The 23,864-nt window shown below is 42.9% G+C and overlaps 1 protein-coding gene across 1 annotated transcript in view; it reads left to right on the plus strand.

The window, feature by feature from the left end:
- Positions 1-12,373: 12,373 nt before the first annotated feature.
- FRMD4A (FERM domain containing 4A) overlaps positions 12,374-23,864 on the plus strand; it is a 231,164-nt gene continuing 219,673 nt past the window's right edge. The window contains exon 1 of the mRNA XM_085299106.1: positions 12,374-12,692. Coding sequence (XP_085155232.1) covers positions 12,627-12,692 — 66 coding nt within the window. The 5' untranslated portion in view covers positions 12,374-12,626. The remainder of the gene's footprint in view (positions 12,693-23,864) is intronic.

Below are 23,864 nucleotides of genomic sequence, written 5' to 3' on the forward strand. Positions count from 1 at the left end.
GCCCAGGCTTTGCTAGAGTGCATGTGTCTAATGAAGGGCACATCACTGTTAGTGGAGTCTCAGGGCTGAAGAAATTAAGGATCCTAATTTGTACCTAATGTTAAAACAAAAATTGCTATGGGACTTAAACCTGTTTTTGGACTAGAGTACACATCCTGCCAGATCTGGTGAGAGATTAGCAACTTAATTATAAAGGCCTCTACTTCCTGCTTTCTGCTAAGTGCCTAAAACCCCTCCAAAGAGAGCCATTACTGTGTCTTTTTTTTTCTCTCTCTCTCTCTTCCATTACCTAGACAGTTCAAAGCAGCATAAACACAGAAGGAAGATGGAGGTTGGGCTCACTTCCAGAGGTCTGGRGGAGGGGTGGGTTATAACTAAGTTAAGATCTTGATGGATCTGTCAGAGCTGCCTGCGAGAGTAAAACTTGTCACCCCCTGAAGTGAGCATTAGCTTTATTTCCAGAATCCCCATAGGTGCTTTCCATTTGTTCCCTGTTGAATTCACCAAGGAAAGTGCTGGCTCTTCTCAGGTGGCTCTTTGACCATTGGAGAGAAGGAAGGCAAAGCCCCAAACTCTGTATGTCCATTTGTAGTACGAAGCCAGAGGGATAAAATGACAGCTTGGGCCTTGTGGTTTTCATTTATAGGAACAAGGTTATTAAGGTTTGTGCTGTCCTGCAGCCTAAGCAATGGACTCAGTATAACTGTATTGCTTTCTGGCTGTGAGCCATCTCCAAATAATCCTGCCTCACAGGTGCTCTATGAGGTGGGAATTGCCTTGTGTACCCTATACAATTCCATACGTGCACATATCCGTTGGCATCCCCATGATTTGATAAGACTGTACGGGCAGCTCTGGATCCAGYGCTGCGAAGCACTGTGTTCATCCCATATCGCTTACCTGCCTCCCCAGCAGGATTTGTGTCCCACTGTTGTACATACTTCAGCCTGTTTTTGCAGCAGAATTCTTGCTGAAGAGTGTAGGGGCCAAATTCTAATTTCTAACTGGTATTTCCCTATTATCATGGGTCTTCCAAGGCTTCGTACCTCCACAGGGCAGCACTTGGAAAGGAGCAAACCCTGGAGCACCAGGCTGATGCTGCCAGGGGATGTCAGCTGTCTGTCTGTTTTACCCAAAATCCTTTTAAAAGCAAAGCAAAGACATCCACTCTGCAGACAGCACAGGAAATCTTGTGAGGATATAATGGACCATAATCGGTGACAGACTTGTCATCTATATTGCAATCCATAGGACTGCAGCATGGAGAGGAATCATAGCTGGTTGCTTCAGCAAAACATCGCAGTAGAGGACACTGCTGCTTCTTCAAGCTATTTTTGTACTGTATTAAGCTGTGCTTCAGTTTCTGGAGCAGGCAGGGAGAAATGTGATTTTCTTTGGTCAGTTCTTTGGCTGTCAGCATCTGTCCACTTTGGGGACTGAAATGATTTAGGACCAGGCTGCACTGCGACCGCTCAGTGTTGCGAGTCTCCCAGGTGCTGGACTTGTGTGATCTGATCACACCTGGCAAGGCAAGCCAAACTCTAGATTGGGAATCAGAAAGTCATTTTCCCACATCATATTGTCAGGGTTGTTGTTTTTATCTTCTTTTTGGACCCAGCCTCACGTCCAGGGGAAAGATATCCCCCAGAGTCTCTCATGCTTCCCAAGCCTTGCCTAAAGCCCCAGCTCCTCCAATCAAGTGATTATGTGGCAAAGACAGACTCAGTGAGAAAAGAGAGGATTTTTTACCCTTCCTTACTGCCAGAAAAGTATAGCACAGAAGCTCAGAAACTAGACAGAAAAGAGAAAGACCCCCCAAAGTTGTTTTTTTTTTTTTTTTTTAATTATGGTTTGGGGCTTTTTTTTCCTTTTTGGAAAAAAGTCCTGCTGAGGTCTGATTAATGGGTTTTTTTTTAATACCTCAGAACTCTGCAGTGTCATTCTCCTGGTTTGGCATCTAATTCAAAGTGGAAAGCATAAAGCCAAAAAAAGTGTGTCAAGGAGTTTCTCTAGCTTTCATCATCTTTTTTTTTTTCCTTTGTTAGCAGACTCTGTGCTTTTTAACTGACTAACAGTCTGTAAAAAAATGAATAGAGGAGAGGATTTGGCAACAAAATGCTAAAGGAAAAGAGATTTTTATTATTATTTTCAGTGGTGTAAGGATGGAGCTCATATGTATCTAATATCATTTAAAGTTAAACATTCAACAGCTGAAACTTGTTCTTCCTAAGCTTTTAAAAACTCACTGCAGTGTACTTACAGTGTCCAGCTATTAGGACAAATTAATGGATATAAATAGATGCTGTCAGCAACTGAATGCAAACAGTAAAAAAGGAGCTTTATGCTGATCCAGCTCCCCGGTAATGTTGCAAGTTTTGTTGTTTTCTTTAGTTTAGTTTTGTTTTGTTTTAATACTGCAGCTGCCTAGAGGTTACCAGCAGTGCTAGAAAACCAGGTTTAATGAATGTCAACCAAGCAACGATCAGACTTGTGGTTTTAAGCTGCCTTTGGCTGTTTCCTCAGCCCCATGACTGGAAACCATCTCCTGGAGGCAAATAGTCTTTGTCTGGGGCAGCRCAGGACCTCGAGGGGCCAACTGAGGGGTGGATTTGGGGCTGGGATGTAAAAATAGGAGTGTGACATCCTTCCAGGCTTGGGGACATTCCTTGGTCAGGTTAAATCACAAATCACTCCACTTCATTAACTCTTTAAATTCAGGCTAAAAGAGCTCAGGGACTCGTGGGCAAAACACCCGCCTCGAGGCCCCACCGTGGTTAGGAGAGACGCAGAGGGAAATCTCTCCTTCCTGCTATTTACAGAGCAGCTGCCTAAACAGGGGGTCTGAAGTCAGGGAAATTCTCCCAGCTCCTCTCCTTCCCCCAATACTTCTACAACGTTTTATCGTGCACGTATTTTAAAGTGGTGTTTTCAGTGGTGGATTCAGGCCATCACTTCTCAAGCCTTTGAGGCTTGCGAACTACAAACCGTTGTGTCACATAGAAAGAAACCATGCAAAYGTTTCCAAATGCTCGACCGCACCAGCAGTATCAAGGGAATATCCCACGGAGGATGGTTGCTGTGGSCCATGTCCGAGGTGAGTCACGGGAGGCAGACGGCAAGGAGAAGGGAAGGCTTGTGGTTAGCRTGCAGGATAACGTTTTGGAGCTTTTTGGTGCATTAAAGTCCATGTGTGTCACTGTGAGCAAGAAATAAGGCAACCCGACTACATCTTACCCGGAGCACCAGGCAGGTTCATTCACTTCCATTTGCAAAACACCTGGGAATTTGAGAGCAGGACAAAAGTAAGTGTCCTGCTGCCCTATGTGCAGGCCAAGCAGAAAGCCTGACTCAAWGTCCTTTGAGGATGCCTCAAGCTGAGGGGTTTCTACTCAACCCCCATTTAGCCTTGAACTCAGAGGTAAGGTCCACATTAGAGTGGTCATTGGAGACCCTGCAGCATGCGGGGCAGAGGCAGGGACATAAAACCCATCAGCAAATATAGGGCATGTGAGGAGGATGCAGCTGTCCCCGTGTCCCCTCTCGAGTTGACTCCAGCTCTCTGAGGAGGACTGAAAACGAGAGGCTGTTGTTTGCATCGCTGGAGCCCCCACCCYCCTGTGGTGCCAGTTTCTGTAGTAATGCTAATAGCAGGATTACAGGCATTTATCACAAGGGGACCATAAATATCATTTTTAATTAACTGGATATTCTACAGAGGAGACTTTGTGTGGTGCTACAAGACATGGGAACAAAGTTCAGCCTGTCCTTGTCGCAGAGCTCCAAATTTCCCCTGCTCTTTCCCTGCCGAACGCCAGCAAACAGATGTGCTCTGTGCCTCCTATTTATGTGCTCCCAAGAAATTAACACCCTGTTAAGCTACACAATGCAGAGCATTTATTTTTACTTCACTGTACTGCATCTTTTCAATGTTAACTCGACATTATTTCATACCAGAATCGAATTCAGGCTTGAGCCAAGAGCTGTTTAAATCAATGGCCTGTGAGGGAATGAATTTTGAGCAGCAGAGCTCGTTCCTATAGCTTGTGATAAAGCAGACCCCAAAGTGCAAAATCCAGCATTTGATCCATGTCCAAAAAGGGAAAGGACAGAAGGAGAAGATTTAACATCCAAATATCTGAAACCAGGACTGTGATTTGTCTGTAGACCCATTTTAAGACAATAAACAACTATATTTATATCCCCTCAATGTGCCTATTATTTCAAGATCTGGTCCAAATGAGTGAAAGTGACATGACAAAGCAGCACTGTAGGGAGCCAGAAATATATAAAAAGCAATTGATCCATTATAGATGCAGTCTCAGGCGAGCTCAGTCTATTTTTAATCATTTTAATAATGCAGCTGATTTGCTACATCAAGGAGGGAGGATGAAGAGGGATCCCAGCAAGCTAAATAATAGGTTCATGTGACTCAGTAGCATCTGGACATCTTTGAGCATGTGCATGGCACAGTGATCTTGCAAGAAAACATTACCAATCCAACAAGGTGTAAAGCCTTCTTTAATGGTGAAACCTTTCTACCAGCAGGTAGAAGGCAAAATGAGAGAGACTGATGACAAATGGATGAAGTTTTAGGAAAGTGAGGGAGAAATCCAGAAGGATATTGAATTGTGAGTTTGTGGCAAATATGATTAGAAAGGGGCAGTTTTTTCTTGATATTTAAAAAAAAGATCATTAATGTCTTAATATACTGCTTTTCTATTGCTGTGATTTGGATAGGCGAATTGTATTGCAGAGCTTCCCACCCTGGGAGACAGACTTGGGTATGCATTAAGCTATGGGCACGATTAGGGACTGTGGAGGTGACGGCTCCATGACCTCTCTCAGGGTAAAAACATCTAAGGACCATCAGAGCATCACCCACCCTGCTCATCTATGCTAAACACAAAAGGGCTGCGCCAGCCTCCGTCCTTGGGAAGCCTGTTTGGCCCTGGAAGCATTCCAGCAGAGAGAAAAGTTGAGGTTTCCCTTCCCTTACCTCCAGTGTCTTTTAAATGAGAGTGCATCTGGAAAGGACAGAAGACAGATGCCTTCTAGCCAAGGAATGTCTTTCAGAACACTAAGTTAAATCACAGAAACAAAACAATGTCATAGTTACAGAGAGCAGTGTGGAGCCATCAAGGAAAGAAGGACCACCCAGTGAGGAGACAGCAATGCAATGAAAGCAATGAGAAAAGACAGAAAGTGGCAACTACACTCAAGAAGGAGATGAGATGCTGATGGAATATGGTAATAATAAAACAGGAATTATAGCTGAAATTTTTAAACCAGAAATCCTGGCACTTCACAGCACCTGGGACTCTTCAGTGGCAGGATGAGCTGGGACTCTATTGCACTAATGCAAAGCTTGCTTCATAAACAAAGATAAATATCTATGTTAAAGGCTGGAGTGAACCTTGATGCTAAGCCTGCCAGGGTAGCTCGACTCCAGTCATCATTTCTTTCTTTGCAATACCTCGGGACTGCTGGCACTTTCCATCTGGAGACTTTCTTATAAAAACGTTTATCTTGTTGTCGTGTGGAAGCAGCATTTTTCTCCGTTATGGAGTTATGTCAATCCCACTGCGGGTGAGAGGTCAGGAATGGGACTCCCACGCTCATTCTTCAACRGACGGCCTGGCCAGGCCTGGCAAACCCATCAGCTACAAGAAATGAGTCCTGCATCCCATTACCAGCAAGGAGATGGACAGACATGTGGGATCTCAACTGGCCCTTTGACCAGCCCTCAAACATTGTGGAGCCTTGCCCAGCACAGCTCGTGGTCCCTGCCCACACTGTTTAGGGAAGGGAGCTGGATGCTCTCTAAGGAAAGGCCTGATCGTAGTGGAGTTTATCATCCCCCGTGCTCTRTCCCTTTCTTCACCAGTGGTCTCAGGTGTCAGCTTTGTCAGAAGCAATACAAGCTACAAGTTAAAGTAGCTTCCCCCTGTGGGGTGTTATCAAGCAGTCTGGGAGAAAGGCAAGAGAGAGATTTGAWAATAAAGGGAAATAAACACACATAAATCCCTCTTAAAAAGAAAAGCTCTACCTGATATGGAAGAGATGSGTAACTCATGTTCAGTGGGTGGCAGTTGTGGGTTCCTTAGGCCCTTGATGAGCAATCAGTTCTGTACTGCTGCTATGACCTGAGCATGCACATACTTTCCATGCCAACTTAACAGTAAGATCTAAAGGTTTGATAACTTCATGCCGTCTCTGACATTTCTGTCTTTTGGGGATCAATSGTCTCCATGGAGAACTTTGTTTTGCAGAGTCTGGAATTGACTTAATAATTTAGGAAAATTCATAATAAATTTATGATAGAGTGTCATACAGATGTGCAACTTAAGAGCAGTCTTACTGAGTCAGAGCAAAGGTCCGTGTGTCTCCAGCAGTGGTTGTGAGTGATGCACAGGGAAGAGTGCAAGGCGTGTATGGTATGTCATCAGGATAACCTCCCACCTTCCAGGGTGAGAGGGACTCCCTAAGTCAGGGGCTCCCTAAGTCTGATGTGGCTTCAAGGTATACTATATCCCTCTATGGCTTTATCTGCCTTTAATTTGCCCAGTCTTTTCYTTAACCTTTGTAAAATTTTGCATCCATAACATCCCCTGGAAAGGAATTCYRCAGATCAGCTGTCAGCTGTGCTGGAATCACTTCTTTTATTTGCTCTGAACATAGCTGCCACCAGCTTCATTTAGTGCACCCTTGTTCGTGTATTGGAAAAAATAGTGAACAATCAATCCATACTCATCCTGTCTACATTATTCATCATTCTATAGATCTCCATCATTTCCCCTACAGGCATCTTTTTTTCCAGGCTGAAGAGTCCAGCTAGCTTCCTTAGTCATTACTTCATAGAAGTCATTTTTTYACATTTGATCATCTTTATTGCCCTTCTTTAAATCCTTTTCATCCTTTCCATTCAATCATTCCTTTCTGGAGATGAAGGGATCAAAAGGCAGTATTGAAGTTGTGGGTGAACCTTAGATTTACTCAGTGGCATAAAAATATTCTCTATTTTGCATGCCCCCTAGTAATTGTTAATATTTAATTTGCTATTCCCACCACTGCTAAGCAATCAACTGACATTTCACAGAGCTATTATAATCCCAATATCTCACTCTTGAGTAAGCTTAGAGCCCATAATTTTATACGTGAAATTTAGAAATTTTTTTTCTGCCATGCACATTTCTTYACTTTTGCCTACATTTAATTTAATTTGCTGTTTTATTGCACATTCACTCAGTTTCATCAGGTCTTCCTGCAAGCCCTTAGCCTCACTACCTTGAATATCGTGGTGTCACCTACAACCTGTACTTCTTCACTGGTCACCCCCTTTCTCGGGTCATCTATGAGTATGTTGGACTGCACATATCCCAGCCTAGATCCCTGAAGAACCTCAGGAGTGATCTCATCATTGCCTGGCTTGCACAAGCTCTAGGTTCACAAGACTCCTCTTTGAGAGACATTTGCTCCATAGCTGGATTCCTTCATCAGATAAAACTGTTGCATTTCATGCATGCATTTCCTGAAGCGTGGCTCTGAGGCTGGGCCACAGGCTGATCTTCAGCCTTTGATGTAGCATATTTGTAGATAATTCACTCGTTGGAAAATTAGCCTCAAAGCCTTCAGCTGACATTGAAAGCTACTGCAGGATGAGGTTCACTTACAACGCCCTGGACCATGGTGAAGGCAGATGGCTGTGCCCTGTGCCAGCTGGAGCCTGGCAGTCTTCACRCTTAGCTGTAGATTCAGTAACTACTGCAATCCAGCCTGGAGGTGTCAGGTTAATGGGTTGCTATATCCAGRGTTTTTTTGTGAGAAGAAGGGTGGAGGTRGAGGGCAGATTTTGGAAGCTGACCTTTCCCTATYGTCCAAACGTACTGAGAGGACAAAYRGACCTGTAGGGCTCTGTAGCTCTTCCTGYTTTTGTTGTATGTTCTAAAGGACAGGACTCTTCAAATTCACCTTCTCTGAAGGGAGCAGCTTCATACTTCATTGCAGCAAACCTATTATTTGCTCACAAGAGGAGGTTTATCATGAAAAAAAAAGATATGTAAGAGCCCCAAGATGGTAGCTTAGTGACACAGGTTCAGATCCTCACTCTGGTTAATTTAAAATGAAGGTGTTCATATAATTTGGTCTCTAGTTGGATAGAACCCCACCCTTGCTTACTGCAGCCAAGTTGCCACCCCATCTCACACTTGTGGGCTGGCAGTGCAAAGATAATGTCCTAAATGGACTTTCACCCATATTCATTTATGTTCATATCTACATTTACCTAGGGCTTGTCCCCTGTGCTAAATCAGTGCAGGCAAGGCAGGCTCCCTTCTGTGGTCCACAACCTAGCCATGCTTCTTGCTTCATACAATAGTTTGCTTATTCTCCTTCCCAAACTCTTCAGCTTCTATTTTTGCAAGCTGGGACAGTGCAAACATAGCATCCTGGAGCTAATCAGCYTCATATCCACTCTTTAACCCTTTCTTGTCAGCTTTAGGCTTTGTGTGCTTTGCACTCTGTATTAGCACTCCATCTTTGCAAACTGGCTCTCAAGCCTTGAGTTACAGAGTGACTTTTTCCTGCTATAATCAACTACCCTCATCCCTAAAACTCTCCTGAGAAAATGCTTCTGGGACCCAATGTGTTCCCATGTGACATTTCAGCTTTGAAAACAGTGCATTTTGCTGAAATCTCATTTTGGCAAAAATGTTTGAACTGGCTCCACTCTTCAGCTCACTTCTGATATGTTATTTCCAAATGGTAGAAGAAAGCTAGGAAGGAAGTGAGGAGAAAATGTGGGTGTAGAAGAACATCCTGTTCTGCAGAAATACCCTGGTGTGTTGTCAGATGGATGCGCTGCTTTAAATAGAAGAGGTCTCATGCTTGCAAAGGCCAAAATAATAAATTCTCAGGAATTCAGAAAGATGGAAATAATGATTTAATAAGGAAAGTGTTTGGACATAGTAAGGACTCACCCAAATTAGAGCTTCTCCTTATCACTTTCAATCTAATTTTCACTTGCACCTATAATTAATACACATGTACACTTAAAAGGAGGGATGGAGAATAATCCCTGGGGAACCCAGTTGTATTCTGCTGGTTTCTTGTTTATTGTATTCAGCTGGCTATTTCCATAAAAGAGGTCATCTGGGGTAAGCAGTGTTAAATTAAGAGTTAGAAGAGAGCCAATGAGAGACTCAGAGCTCCCTAAGCTTTGATGTGTTTGAAATAAGTTCTCTTCAGATTTTGTGATTTTGTGATCCAGAGTTCTGCTAAAACTTTTTTTGCAAGTGGTTGAGTGAAATCACTTTCTACAGTCTGGTAACTCTTTTTTTAAAAGTATTCAAGTATTATAGGCATTTTTAAATATTAAGTATTATTTTTTACCACAACTAAGCCAACTGCTTCAGTTATCACTGGAGAAGGCAATTGCTTCAGTTAACACTAGCAAAGAAGAGCTTTTATTCTCATCTGCATGTTTTCTAGATTTCGGAATGGTTTCCCATTTTGCTTTGCTATGAATCTGAAACTTTTTATGTAATTTGAAAGTAAAACAAAAAGAGATTTACCCACTGAGTGAAAAATACTCAGCAGTCTAGAGAAGCAGGCAAATTCCACAGAACTTGTTTCAACAAAGCAAGTTTTCCAGTCAACCAAATTTTCCAAAAATTTCTGACTGTTTCTAAACAAAATGAGTATTGATCAGTCAGAGAAATGCCATTGTGAATAATGGGATTGCAGGAGTCTAAGAGCTGGTATATCTCACAGACTAGTCTCCTRTCTCATATATAATACTGTGACAATGGGAAACATAGACAATTTTAAAGTTTAGCTCGTGTTGGAACCTGTAAACACGTCCATCCTCCTTTCTGTCACCAGTGGAGCACGTGGCATTTCTAGTGGCAGATGTCTCCTGATTGGGAGTCAGGGAAGCCATTATGTGTTCCCTTAAGCCATTTTATTATGTYTGACACTATTTTCTCTATCAGGTTTGAAATAATCTTGAAATTCATCTCTGTGAAGAGAACAAATGAGCCTGTGTTGGTGTCAGAGAGTCTGTCACKTGGAAACCACATTCTGACCCTGGAAGATGTCTCTTGCTTATCTCTGTGGCTGATACAATGCAGTTACAGGGACAGTCAAGGGACACAACTGACATGGTTGCCCTGTGCCATTGCATTGAGAGGGGCTACAGAAAAGATACTTTAATTTCRTGTCTCTGTATTTAACAGACAGCCATTGTGCAATAAATGGGGGTGGGGAGGGGAAGAGATCACATGTTTGATTCCAGTAAAGTTTTTGTTTTGGTCAGACTGGTTGAACAGTAATATTAGTTAGAGGTGAATAAATGCATGATTCATTCCTGGTGAACCTTTGTTACCTCCTACTGACACAGCTTGTGCACTGATTGCTGTAGAGTAGAGATGAGGACTTGGGAAAGGACAGCCATTTTCCAGCCTGCTCTTGTAGGTGGAAACTGCAGCTTTCTGGGGGTTCTAAATTTCCATGAATGCCTGAGGAGATGAAGGGTTAGCAGCAACCAAGTCTTCTACAACTACTTTCTAGAGAGCAATACATATGAAATCTTGTCTCCATTGAAAACSCTATGGCTTCTTGCAGAGGAGAGAAATGCATGCTAGCTTGCTCGTCAACATACTGCATTATGGTTCTCTGAGTTTTGACAGCCTCAGAGGTATCACCCTCCAAATATATTTCTTTGCCTTTTTTATCTATGCTCATTAAAACACCCCTCCACTCAGACTGGTGAAGATACGCTTTGTCAAAGCTTTAACGAAAGGGTGGCATACACGTGACTAAGAGCCTCTCTCTGCAGTAGGTAAGCTTCCACTGCTTGGTTTATTTCTGGAGTGGTTACGATATTATCTGATGCAGGGCCTTGGGTGGTTGAGAGTTGGTCCACTCGGAAAATGAATTACATGCCCTTCCTTGCTATCAAAACTATCCATCATATGGTCTATCCCCAAATGGTCTATCATGTTGTTGTCTAGTAAAACTCTGCCATCAGAAGCAGCTCCTATTCAGACACTGAGGCTAGATGTCGGAAAATGTGATTTCAGCTGTAACTCTGAGGACATTTAGTTGGAATTTATGACTTGAGGTCCCTCTAAGCTCCACCAATTCAATCTGTCTCACACCTTTATAAATAATGCTGCTCTTCAGTTTCTGAATCAGGGTTATGAATTTAGGGCAGCTTTCTGGSKTTTTTTTGTTTGTTTTTTTGTTCCCCAGCATCTGGAACGTATCACATGCAAGATTTTACTGTGCGATCTCAAACTCTGTGGATATTTATTGAATAAATAAATGTTTCATAGAACAATGTATAAGTTGTTCCCACCTCTGTGATCAGTATGGAAGCCCGGCAGTTTAGTGAATTTAGCACTGTCTAGGAGACTTTGATCATGACTTTCACTATTTCTCATTTCTATGCCTCAGTTTCCTTATCTATAAAATAAGGGCAATGGTTTCCAGCCAGCACCAAACAAAATCCATGAAGAGTCCCCACTGCGTTTAGCTTTGGTTGGATTAGATCCATCAGGACCTTACTGCTACAGGAGGTGCTCTGAGCACTACAGTCAGAAAGTGCTAAGAAACAGCCACACCACCTTTTCTCCACTGACGTAAAATAGGAGTAGATGTGCAGAGGAACAGTGAGCACTTAGGGTTATGCTTTTAACCTTTCCCCAAATGCAGCAAAAGGAAGGGCCTGCTCCTGCRAAGTGCTTCGCGCCCTGCACCGGGATGCTGCAGAGCTGAGGGTGTTGAGCAGGGGGAGGTTATTTCGGAGGGGGGCCCAGGACGTTTGCAGAACCAAACTCTGCRGGATCATTTGAGGTTATTCCCCTCTGAAATAACCCCAGCCATGGGATTGTACTGGGGTTGTACATCATGGCTTGTACTTTAGTTTGATAGCTTAGTGAGTGGGTAAGGGAATCTATTAATACTCTTAGGAAAAAATTAGTACCCAAACTACTTTCATTTCCTTGTTTTTTACACGTCTGTGCTCTCCTCTGTCACTAGCTACTGAGCAGAGCCTGATATTCTCTGACAAAGAGCTATTGATGGTGTGCTTGTGTGAATTGGCCCAGCACCGGTCACAGCCAACTTCTGTGGGACCTGCTGCCCCCATTTTACAATACGCTCCAGTGTGTTGAGCCATTTGTGAAAGGTCAGAAATGAACAGAGAAATGGACTGGAGTCAAAAACAAGTAGTCCTATAAATATCAGCCATAGTCAACGACAGTTTATTCCATTCCTTTCCCCTTTCTCTCTCTGTGTGTGTCTCTCCCTCCCTCTGTTGTGGTTTCCCAGATATAACTCCATGTTTCTGACTGTGAAGCTCTGAAAGGAAAGCAGCACGCGTATTGCAGCCTCTGCTTCCATTTTGCACACATGGAATAATCCTCAGTCCTGCAAGCAGAGCTGTGGCAGTCAGCACTGAGTCCAAAAACTGTTTAGACTCAGATGTTATGTTTTGATTTCTCTGATTTTCTTTATCTGTAAGAAACTCATTTACTGCAGTTTTGAGAATTAGCTTTGACCGCAGGTAGTTTGGATTGGGACTCCTCAGGACTCTTCTCTGGTTGGAGCTAACATTTGACTTCAGAATGACTTTAGCAGCTAAATTAGAGGATATTGAAGTGACGCTGGAACACCTTCTGATGGATGTGTTCGTAAGTAAGCTACAATTTCCTATTTAAAGCAAAGTGCTAACAATCCAGAGAGCAGCATATTCAAATGTTTCATGGACTTAATTCCTTACATTTCGTAACAAACAATGCATCCAACATTACTAATGTGTTACAATATAGCTAAAGCATCTACTGCAAGCAATAATACGTAAGACTGGAACAGTGTGACTCCAGGGCAAGATATATTTTGCATTGGTTTTGTRTATCATCTACACTTTTAATGAAGCACATAAAAAGGAGGACAGATTTGGTCAGAATAGTTCCAGGAATGTCTTTGTAAAAGGAACTACATTGGTAGAACATTTAAACTGTGTATGGCTTAGCATCAACTGTTCTTGTCTTCAGCATTTTGATAGGTGTTAGATTACAGACTTGTACTTGTTTGACTTTTGGGGTAGTTTTGAAAGACATGAAGGAACAAGCACTTGGGCTTTTGAGAAAATCAGGTTTATTTCTCCTGGACAAGTCAAACACTTTAAACCAGTGTTAATCTGGAATTGCTTCCTTGAAATCATCACAGCTCAGTGAAGCAATATGCRGTTTGCTTCTGCACATCTGAGATTAGAATCTGTTGCTATAATCTCTTGTAAAAAGTTTATTAAAAATATCAAAACCTTTCAACATAGCTTCCTCCCTTTTCATACCCAACATTGTGGTTTTTTCCTAAAGATCTGAAATGACCATGTTTTGGAAGGGTTTTTTGCGGGGATAGGAGGGAAGCAATGATAAGGGATTGCCAAAACATTTATCTTCTAAAAAAAAAAAAAAAAAAAAAAAAGTCATGCAAAGGTGATTTTTACTGTTTGTGGGTACAGGCTGTAAGAAATAAGATGGCAAGTGACATTCTGAACTTTCAGAAGAGTTAATTTTGGCATCTTTTAAATAAAATGCTTCTGATTTTAGGATTTTGTGTTAAAGAATCTTAGGCATCAACCACGAAAGCAAAGAAAAGAGGTCCTTCTGACTTTCTAGCCCATGGTCCAGTGGTAAGGCTTCCATCTCTCCTGTGGGAGCTATTGGTTTGAGCCCCCACTGTGGTGGCATCTCCACTCAGCCCTTTGGGGATTGCCCCATTCACTTTCCCACAGGTTGCTGAGATGGGGATTGAGGAAAACATTTAGAAGCTGTCCTGTCAAAACCTCTCCATAGGGTATGAAATATTCAGATATTCTTWGAGTTGTAATATATGCATTAATCTAAAGCCTATTTGCCACTCTGGGTTCAGTTCCTTTCCCCACTTGTGAGTACCATGCATCACAGATGTTCATACAGAGAAAATTCCCATGAGTTAAAACCCTGTGGCAGGAAAAAATGCAATGTCCACAGTGTCTCATGACTGTAGAATGAAAGTTACTCTGTGTGGGAAGGGGCCAGCACAACTGCAACTATTGCAGTTGCTTTAGAATAAGCCTTCTTGGCACCATGATACCTCTTGGTCTGTTGGTACCTCAGCATCACTTCATCAAGTTGACGCCTGAGAGGCTGAGTGCCTTGTCCTCCATGTGCCAGGTGTCATTAAACAGTGGCCATTTAAAGGTGTTCTGTTTCTTGGTAGTCTCAAGTAGTATCTGAAAAACTACCAGTATCTAGAAAGCCAAGGTTGACTGAGTTGTTTGATGATGAGAGAACCAAGAATTACAATCCAAATATATCAGGCCATGTTTGTGGGGCAGCACCTACCCTGGGTGGGAACCACCTCGACCCTATGGGAGAGGTTGTGGGGAGAGGTTGTGGAGAATCATTCTTCCTCTGACTCTTCAGGTTTCATCGTGGGTACTGTTATAGAGCTATGCTTAGCCTTTGTCTACCCTCTTTTCTGAGTGAAAGTGTCTTTCCTTATGGTATTTTTTTTTTTGTAATGAGAGCAACAATAGATCATATAAAACATGGGCCAAATTCTCCAGAGGGGCACGTTGTCTCAGGCCATGAAATCGATAGATCTCTTCTCCTGTTGTGTTTTGAACTAGTCYTCAATATATATAATTTCAGAAACATAATAAAATGTCCCCAGCTGGGCTATTTCWGTCACAGCTGAAACCATGGCTTAAGGGAGCATGTCTGTGTGGTGCCACACTGTACCATGTCAGAGACATCAGCAYGATCTGGAGGGGCTGGTGTATCTATGCAGCATTGTGTAGGGGCACTGGGTGMCATAAACAGTATAGCAGTGTTGGCTCCCTGCTCCAGCCTGGCTGCTTAGCCCTGCTTGTCCTCTGCAGAGGCTGATGCGTCCAGACTCAGGGGTAGCACATCCAGGCTTCATGATTTACTTCAATTAACAGGACTGTGAATCTAATCTAGCCTCTATACAAATCAAGGAAATAAGTTTTTCCTGATGAGCAATCACATTTTGAACTAAATGGGTTCTAAAAACWAGGAACCAAGGCAGGAAGAATTTTGAATAATCTAGATCAAATATTCCAAATACAAAATAATTTTGTCTGACACAATCAGGTACAATTTTCTAGCTTTAGTCATATATTGCTTTGCCTTGTAGCTGTATTTGATCTTAAACCACCTATCCTTTGAGCAATGCTAAAAATAATTTCTAAACTATATACAGAAAACTAAATAYGAAACTCAATATGAAGGAAGGGCAAAACCTAAAGTTCTGTTGTCATAGATCATTCAAGTAGCCAGGTTCATCTGAGGTCATTAGTCTGTTATTAAGCATTTTGCCAGACTAATATTTGTGTTAGTAGCACTGGGCCAGACTGGAGGAGTTGAAGGGACTGCAGACAGACTGTCAGGCAGCAGGACCTCTCAAGAATGAGCTCAGAGTGCTCCACRGCATGCATCTTCATCCACATCAGCTTTATTTCTTAAAGAGGGAAGTGATCTATCACCATATCGCCACGTTTCCGATTCTCCTGTGCCCTCTGTTGCTCCAAATCAGATATCACTTACAAAACCGGACAACTGTGGACTGTGGTGCCTTGACTTGTCTTTTTTTCCTCTGAAGAAACCTAGTTTCAAACTCATGGACTGCAAGGGCAATAGATAACTCACAGACCAGTGGACCCTGGCAAAGCCCGCTTTGACAATTTGAACTGAATTAGCAAGCCCATTTTATCATGGCRTAGAGAGAAAGGCTATGGCAGACAACAAACGTGAAGTAACTAGTTCAACTCAGATTAACCCACCGTGGCTACTGAAGAAAGACTGTAGGACTGGACTTTTTTTCTTTTTCTGTGTGAAGTTTTATTAATCCTATCATAGCTCATCTGGAGTAAGTTCAGCAGAATTTCACAGGGAAGATAGGAAGCTGCAGCAGGTCTTGGCAGCAAATGTATTTAATACTTCCCCTTAAAAGCTAATATTACAYGGGAACAAGGAGGGGGAAGGAGGGTTTTTTGTGGAGACTTAAGATTTGCGTCCACGTGGCATGAACTGCCACTTCCTCCCAGGACATCATGTACTCTCTGCGTTGTCAGCTCACTATCAGAAAAGCAGCTGTTGCTGTATTGACACTTCCTTTCCCGTATTACCAAAGGACATTGGAGAGCTTTGCTGGATTCTACAAGATGAGATAAAAGGGAAGCCTCAGACATGACATTTCATAATTAGCTGTCATCACCAGCAGGCTTCCTATGAACTATTTGTTGAGCAGGGACTTGGCTACCTCTACAAGYGCATCCGAAGAGGCACAGAGAGGAGCAGGGGCCAAAGTAGTGAGGCGCTGCAGGGACAAGCTCAAGATGTCCCTTGGGAAAAAGGAATCTGGGTAAAAAGAATATAGGCTGTGAGCCYTTATTTCAAAGGTTGCAAGGAGTTCCTCAGAACACAACCCTCCTTGCCCCTGGTCTCACTCATTATTCTTGTGCAGACAGTTAATAGAGACCTCCAAGATACCCCTCAGGACCAACCTTGCCTACTTCCAAGCCTTGCCTCAGGTGCAGTTAGGGTGAGCTTCCATGATACCCTGGGSCCTGCGTGCCTAGGGCACTTTGCATGGGATGTCTAGGAGAGTTCAGGAGCAWGGTGGGCTGTGGAGCCTGCCCCGCTGATGGCTGTTTTTTCCTTGAATTATGGATGTAGCTGTAGAACTGGAAAAACAGACTTAAAGCAAACAGGCAAAGAGATAATAATTCTGGTGGAAAAGTGGGTCTGGAGTAGTCAAACATCAACCAGTCTGAAAAAAAGGAGATTGATTTCTGAAGGCAGGCATAACAGGACTGTAGTGAATGTCCTAGGGAAAAAAAAAAGAGAGCCTTAGATGAAGTCTTTAAAACAAACACTGTATCCCTGGCTCACTCTAAATATAATCTGGGAAAGAACAGGCAATTAATAGCCAGTGTTTCATGGGGTCTTAGACACTATCCAAACACAACCAACCCTGCCAAMTCCACAGTACACTCCATGGCTTCGTCCGTATTCCCACAGCCATGTATTCCACAACTAGCTGCACAGCCTACTTGCTGTSCCTCCCTCCCACCACAGCCTCCCTCCCACCACACCACACAGATATACCTATATATTTATATAGAGAGATATACACATATATGTACATACATGTATGTATTCATGTGTGTGTATACACATATATATAGCCATGTGTACTGGGGAGATAGGGTCTGGGAGGAGAACCTGATAACCCTCTGTATCAGCCAACCACCAGACTATCTGATGGAAATGACATTTTTTAAGGTTTCCCAGCATGGAGAAGGGCAGTGTTGCTTTGCCCTTGGTGAATGTAGCAACCAGTGYGGGAAGAAAAAAATTACTAGTTTGCTATACTACAGCATCCTCCATCATTCCCAGAAACAGCTGTTCTTCCCTCTCTCCATACTGCCAAGTCCTGGCAGAGTTAATACTGAAATAGCAAGGAGAAGGAATTTAATATGTGCTTCTAATACCATAACTTAGTCAGAGGAAGGGTGGGACTACCTGTGAAGCTGCAAGTATATTATTCTGGCTTACTCATCTGCCAGCTAATGACGAACAGAATTTAAGGTCTGAGCCAAACTCCTTTATCCAGCCAGATCTAAAGTTGGATGTTCATGGGAGCAGGCGTCAGATACTAACTCTTTGAACAGACCAAAATGTGGGTGAGTTCCCTTGGACAGAGCGTGCCAGGAGAAGGCAGGGGTTCCTGGCAGACCTCAGCAATGGGGACAGCACCATGAGGCAGAGAAGGCCACTAAGTTGCAGGAAGAATCTGGAATGGTTTCTGCCAATGCCCATGTATTCCAGCCCGTAAAACTGAACTGCCAAGAGAAGAACATTCATTAGTGAAGTGACCTGGCTCTTRATTAATAGCAGTAGAGGAGTGGCAACAAAAGCAGCTGTGATAAGAGCTACTTGTTTCCTCAACAAGCCTCAAAGTGCTCTACAGAGGCAGCCAGTGTTATCATCAATATTTTACAGATAGAGAAACTGAGATAGAGGGACACGAAGCAAAAATTTGAGCATCACCCTCCTCTCTCTCCTRGCATTAAAAGGAGGAGAAATATGACTTCCACTGTCCCAGTTTGGTGGTATATTCCCTCCAGACTATGACACTCCACAGCAACTGCAGAATAATCCAAACAATGCACATCTGGGACACAAATCTCTAGTGCCAAGTATCAAGTGTGCCTTTGTATCTAGTCTTAGCATCCATTAGCATAGCTAGGTGTTATTTCCTGTCCACTCTTGGGGCAATTGCATAATTTACCTTGTTCTTTTCCGAGGTCCTGAACACTAGCAATCAATGGCCACTCTAATACTCACTACTGAGGACAACCGGTGGAAAAGARGGGTGTAGGAAGATGGTTAAGATTAAATCATTTAGACTACAGGTTGCACAGTAAACCCTGCCAGAGCAGTCTTCATCCCTGCTGTAGTCAAACAAACATTCTTACAGTTACTATCAACTCTTGATGTCTGTGTTACATTATTCTTAATAACCAATGCAATAATAAGACATTATCAACATGTAAAGTGATCCATTAACCTCTATAGCAGCAATAAATTGTGTGGCTTTCCAGGCTGCCAGGACTTGCTAATCGAAGAGCAAATGGCAAGCTTGTACTTGGAGCCTTTACAAATCATGTATAATGCAAAAGTGTGAATGCTAACCTCGCCCTCTGCAAAATGGAGGGCATTTCCTGCTGTTTATTTTTTATTATTRCTTGTTCATTTATCAGAGGAATCAGTTCTTTGAAGTAGCTTCTAATGAAATTCTTTCTGGCAACAGCAGCATCCTCCAGTTTATCCTCAGCATCTGGTCTGCAGATTTAAAGCCTCATCTTCCACCACCAAAGTGAGTCTGAGTTTTGTCAGTGTAGTGGTTAGGTGCAGAATAAGGCCGCTTGACCTGCACTAAAAGATGAAGTTGTTCAGCACCTGCRAAGATTGTGACATTAGAGAGATACCATTAGGCAGGTCTTAATGAGGTTTTGTTTAGAGAGACTATTCTAAAAATGAGAGCATAAAAATGACCGTACCAGGTCATTCCAATGAATTACCTTCCAGTACACTGTCTCAGGCCGTGACCAACAACAGGTACCTATAGATGACTGTAAGAACAGGACAAGTATACAGCCACATTCTCCATAGCTATCTTTCTACCACCAGTAATCTTCATTCAAAGATTTCCTGATCCAGRAGTGCTGACTTTGAATTTAGCAGTCCACAGTAGTTGTTCCTTCACAAATTTGTTCAGTTATTTTTCGAATCCAGCCCTARCACCATGCTAACTAGGGCTAGATAGGGTTTAGCTGCCACTAAAGTAGGCAAATAGACTCAAAAGTAATGTGACTCAAACCTTACACAGGCCCATTTGTCTTTATTGGTGATGAGAGGAGTCCAAATTACAGGCTCAAATGAAGGCAACCGAAGTTGGGAGAGGTAAATACCATGCCAGAAGTCCTCTGCAGCTGAGGTAAGATGTTGCTACAGCTAGGCAGACATAGAGTTCACGCAAAAATTATAATTTGAAAGGAATTATGGAGAGAAACTCCAAGGCTTATGGTCTAGAAAGCCAGACAASCTCATCATATTTCTGTCTGAACACATAAATCCACAAAGCGCAGAACATAACCAAATTCTTCTGTATTTTGCCAATGTTAGGAGTTCCTCTTTTTGTATTGGACAAACACAGTTTTCTCCTTACTTAGAGAAAAGACATCATTATCATATGCCTGCAAGATCTCAACTACAAAACAACATTTGTCTGAAAGGCTACTTACCAGGCCTGGCAAGGCTTAAAAATCTCCTAAAATCTCTCAGTAGTCTTCTGCTTCCCTTCGTTCTTTGTGGGCATGATGTCCTCTCTGCTATCCACGTGGCTTTCTCTTTGGGCAACCCTTATATACATGTACATTTTCCTGAAATATATTGAGGTCGATCAAAGCATATGTAAGAAGGATGAATTTTAAGAAGAAAGAAAATTACACAGCACAATGGAAAACATATCTTCACAGTGTCTGACACAGTCCATAGGTCACATAGCCTCTTAAAGGCTTAAATGTAGCATAAGGCTGAGTACCTATGCCATGCTTAGCAAACCTAACTTCTTCCAAAACCAAAGCAAATCAGGGCTGCTGAGCATAACAGAGGAATAATGTGCTAGCATTTCAGGACTTGATACTGAGGTGCACCAAGCATCCACACATCTCCCTGCCATCAATCAGCTTTGCAAGTGCTTTAGATCAGATCCCTGACAGAAATACTGCACAGTCCTATCCCAGATCACTGCATGCTGCTATTGTACCCTTCACATCTAGCTTCTGCTGCAAATCCATGCTGTGGGAATGTGGTGGTGTTGCCAGATATTTCCCCTTTTGTTTATATAAGCTCTGGAAGTCAGAGGCAGCCTCTCTGGTCCCTTGAAGATCTTTACAGGGGCGTGTCTCAAGGGCTATGGGGTCAGGCAAGTTCCCTCCCTAATTAATTACTGTCTCTCTGAGTTATGTGGGAAAAGAGCCGACCTTCAGGCACACCAAAGCACAAGGGAAATTTCCTTCCCTCCAGCACAGGCCCCCATTCCTATCTGCTCCTGTTGTTCCAKCAGAGCTGTGCCAGCAGCCCGTCCATCAGGGTGCACAGAGGCTGGGACCACTTTTCCAAGTACAGCACATGGGACAMTAGACGAGCAAGGGAACTGGAGGTGAAATGGGGCTGCTCCTCCAGCTCATGYACCAGTCCTCTGCTATGTGGTGGTAGCAGGAAGACAAAGTGTGTTCCTTTTCTGAAGACATTCTCTGGAGTATCCATGTCTGTGCCATTCTGCACACCTTTCTCTCCCAGTGGAGACCGTGATGACCTGTTTCACAATCAGAAAGAGGTTTGAAGTTAGTGCTCTGTTTGGAAATGATGTTTTTTTCTTCCTGACACTTCTGCACTTCATAAATGCCTCTGACCTGTCAGCCTAACCTATTCTCTCAATGCATTCACAGAAGTGACTCTGCCAGGGTGCCTTGGTCACACCACGCATATTGCTTACACTGGAGATATGTTTCATATTGTAGCTTCCCTTCTCAACTATGAATTAACAAGACCAATGCTCCTTCCAGCATTAGGCTGGGTCTCTTCTCAGAGCTTTAGTGCAATATGACCTTATCTTCTCTGTCCTGGAGATTTTGCCAACTATTTCCTGGCTTGCTGGTCACACCAGCTGATGGGCTTGAGCACTTGGTGCAGGCTCAGCAGGAGGCATCCTGGCTTTCATGTATAGCTGCCAGCCATTCCCCGTCTCACCCAAGACTGGTGTACAAAAGGCAACAGATGGGTGGCTATGTGGATATTTCTGCTGAATACCAATGAATGAAGAAATTTAGAAACTTCTAACATTATGTTCTGAGTTAATGGCAATTCACATCAGAAAATGAACTTGTGTGAATCTAAAAGTTCTTGGTTATGGGTTTTTTGTTTAGGTTCACGCCAGCCAGACTTATTAACATGTCTATAAACTGCAGGTGGTTAAATAACATTGTAGAGCAATACAAAGCTACCACAGAAGCATCAATTCCTAGTCAAGTGATGAACATGCTGCATAAGCAGTCCAACACAGTGCTGATCTCTGCACAACCCACAGTTCTGAAATAGAGTAAAACAACATAAAAATCTGTGGTCAGGTGTGAGGCTAACCTTCATATTCAGCCCTTGGCCATGACACAGCCTTACACACACAGCAGTAGCCCCCAGGCTTCCATGGCACTCATGGCCACTTTCGTGGCCACCCCATCAAACAAGCTAGGGAGGGCTTTCTTACAGTGCAAAGTAAGGAATTTCACCAAAATTAGGAGGTGCTGCTGAAGAGCTCAAATATAAGTAGGTTCCCTTTCAGGACCTCTGGGAAGAATTTGGCTTTGCTGTTGATAAGGATGATAAATATCTGCCAGGATGGTAAACACTGGAAAGAACTGCAGTTATCATAGTTCTCTTGCTATTCTGTTGCTGCACTTGTGTTTTCATGGAGCACAGCACTAAAGTCAGCATTTCTGAACTGAGGGACTTTTCAGTTTTACAAAACTCATTGATAGATCTTTAATACATGCTGAATTTCAGTCTATGCCACTGCTGTCACTAATTTCCATTTACTGATCTCCATAGGGCATATACTGGCTTGAAACCTGACTCCTGCAATCCAAATATAACACACGTTTTGCATCAGTACATTATTTCTTCCTCTTTTGCATTAAAGACAAAAAAAAATCTAGTCTAAATAGCAATCTGTTGGAATGTACTTTTGTCTACTGCATTGTTACCACAAACCACTGTTCTTGGCAGCCTGCAATTAGTATTGAATCTGCTACTTTAAAGCATTTTATCTTTCATCAGTGAGTAAATACAGCATGTCTCTATTGAGGGTCTTTGGTGGCAAGGCTGGGGTGTTCTTTTACAAGAGTTTGACTTCTATTTCTTACTGAGCTGTTCAGTCAGAAATCATCTCCCCAGACAATATCGCTGGATAAAGCTTTAGTTATAAGTCTAGTTGCTTTAGTCTAGCTCTACAGTCAACTATGGGAGAGAGGGGGCTCTCCAGAGGGAAATTCAGAGCATGATGGACTGAAGTGTCCTTGGACATGCCTACATCTACCACAAGCACCTTGAAGGAGTCTTAGGGAACAGCCAGTGTAGAAAAATCTTAGCACCTTACTTCTCTCTCTGCCAAATCCTGGTTCTTTGATCATCCACACTGCATGTGTTGGATCACTCCCAGCTTATCACATGGAATGAACTATTTCTTTCTGAAACAAAACCCATGTGTGACTCAGAAGAAATCACTCTCAGACCCAGTGCAATGCACAGATTTGACTCCCTCTGCCTGGCCAGTCCTCCAACACTGCCCCAGCTGTCTGTGCAGCTCCAGGACCTCCCTTTTCCCCATGTGCTCATCTTGCATCCCAGGGTGAGTAGCATTTTCCTTCAGGTGCATGCTATAAAAATACTACTTTGGAGTGATCCTGCACCTGCTTCTCATCATTACAGCATTTAGACCTGAAGAACACACACAGAAAGGTCTAATTACATCTTACAGCAATAAGGCCCACATGGAGCCCAGGGAGAGCCGTTATATTATGGGAATCCAGAGCCAGTCTGCTTTGGAAAGACCATCACTGATGACATAGGTGTGTATGCCATCTCCTAGGGGATTCATCTGCTTTTGGTGTTGCAGCCATTGAGCAGCCTGAATTCACATTGTTGGGGCCTAACTTGATTTAACCTCAAGTATGAGAATTTGAGCTTTAGTCTCCCAGGAGTAGCAAACCAGAATAATCCTGATGCTCTACACAGTGTAGAGAAAATGGCTGATACAGAGAGCTAGCATAGAAAAAAAACATGGTCAAGACTCAAATCCCAAGTAGGATTATCTTCTACAAGTGCTGCGTTCCCATGAAAGACAATCTTGAGAGCCCATATTACCTTATCAAAATATCCTATACACCTTGAACCTTGAACAATTCTAAGAATAACTCAAACTGCTATGCTGCTGGGTGGTTTCCACAGTCCTGATGATTCTGGTTTGGTTTCCTCTCTCCAGGCCTATATTGATTGAGAAATTAGGTTGAATAAAGTGTCATAGTGGATCCAGATCTCCAGTTTCATATGATTCTGTGGGTACCAGTAGAGCTGTGCCTGGTGTACAGCACCATAAGTGAGGGAATGGTCAGGCCTACTAGGATATGCAGCAATTTTGTTGGAGTCAGTTGCAATACCATGCAAATG

The sequence above is a fragment of the Rhea americana genome, unplaced genomic scaffold (assembly GCF_003343005.1).
Source record: "Rhea americana isolate MKP2758 unplaced genomic scaffold, rheAme1 scaffold_1, whole genome shotgun sequence".
Classification (NCBI taxonomy): Eukaryota; Metazoa; Chordata; class Aves; order Rheiformes; family Rheidae; genus Rhea; species Rhea americana.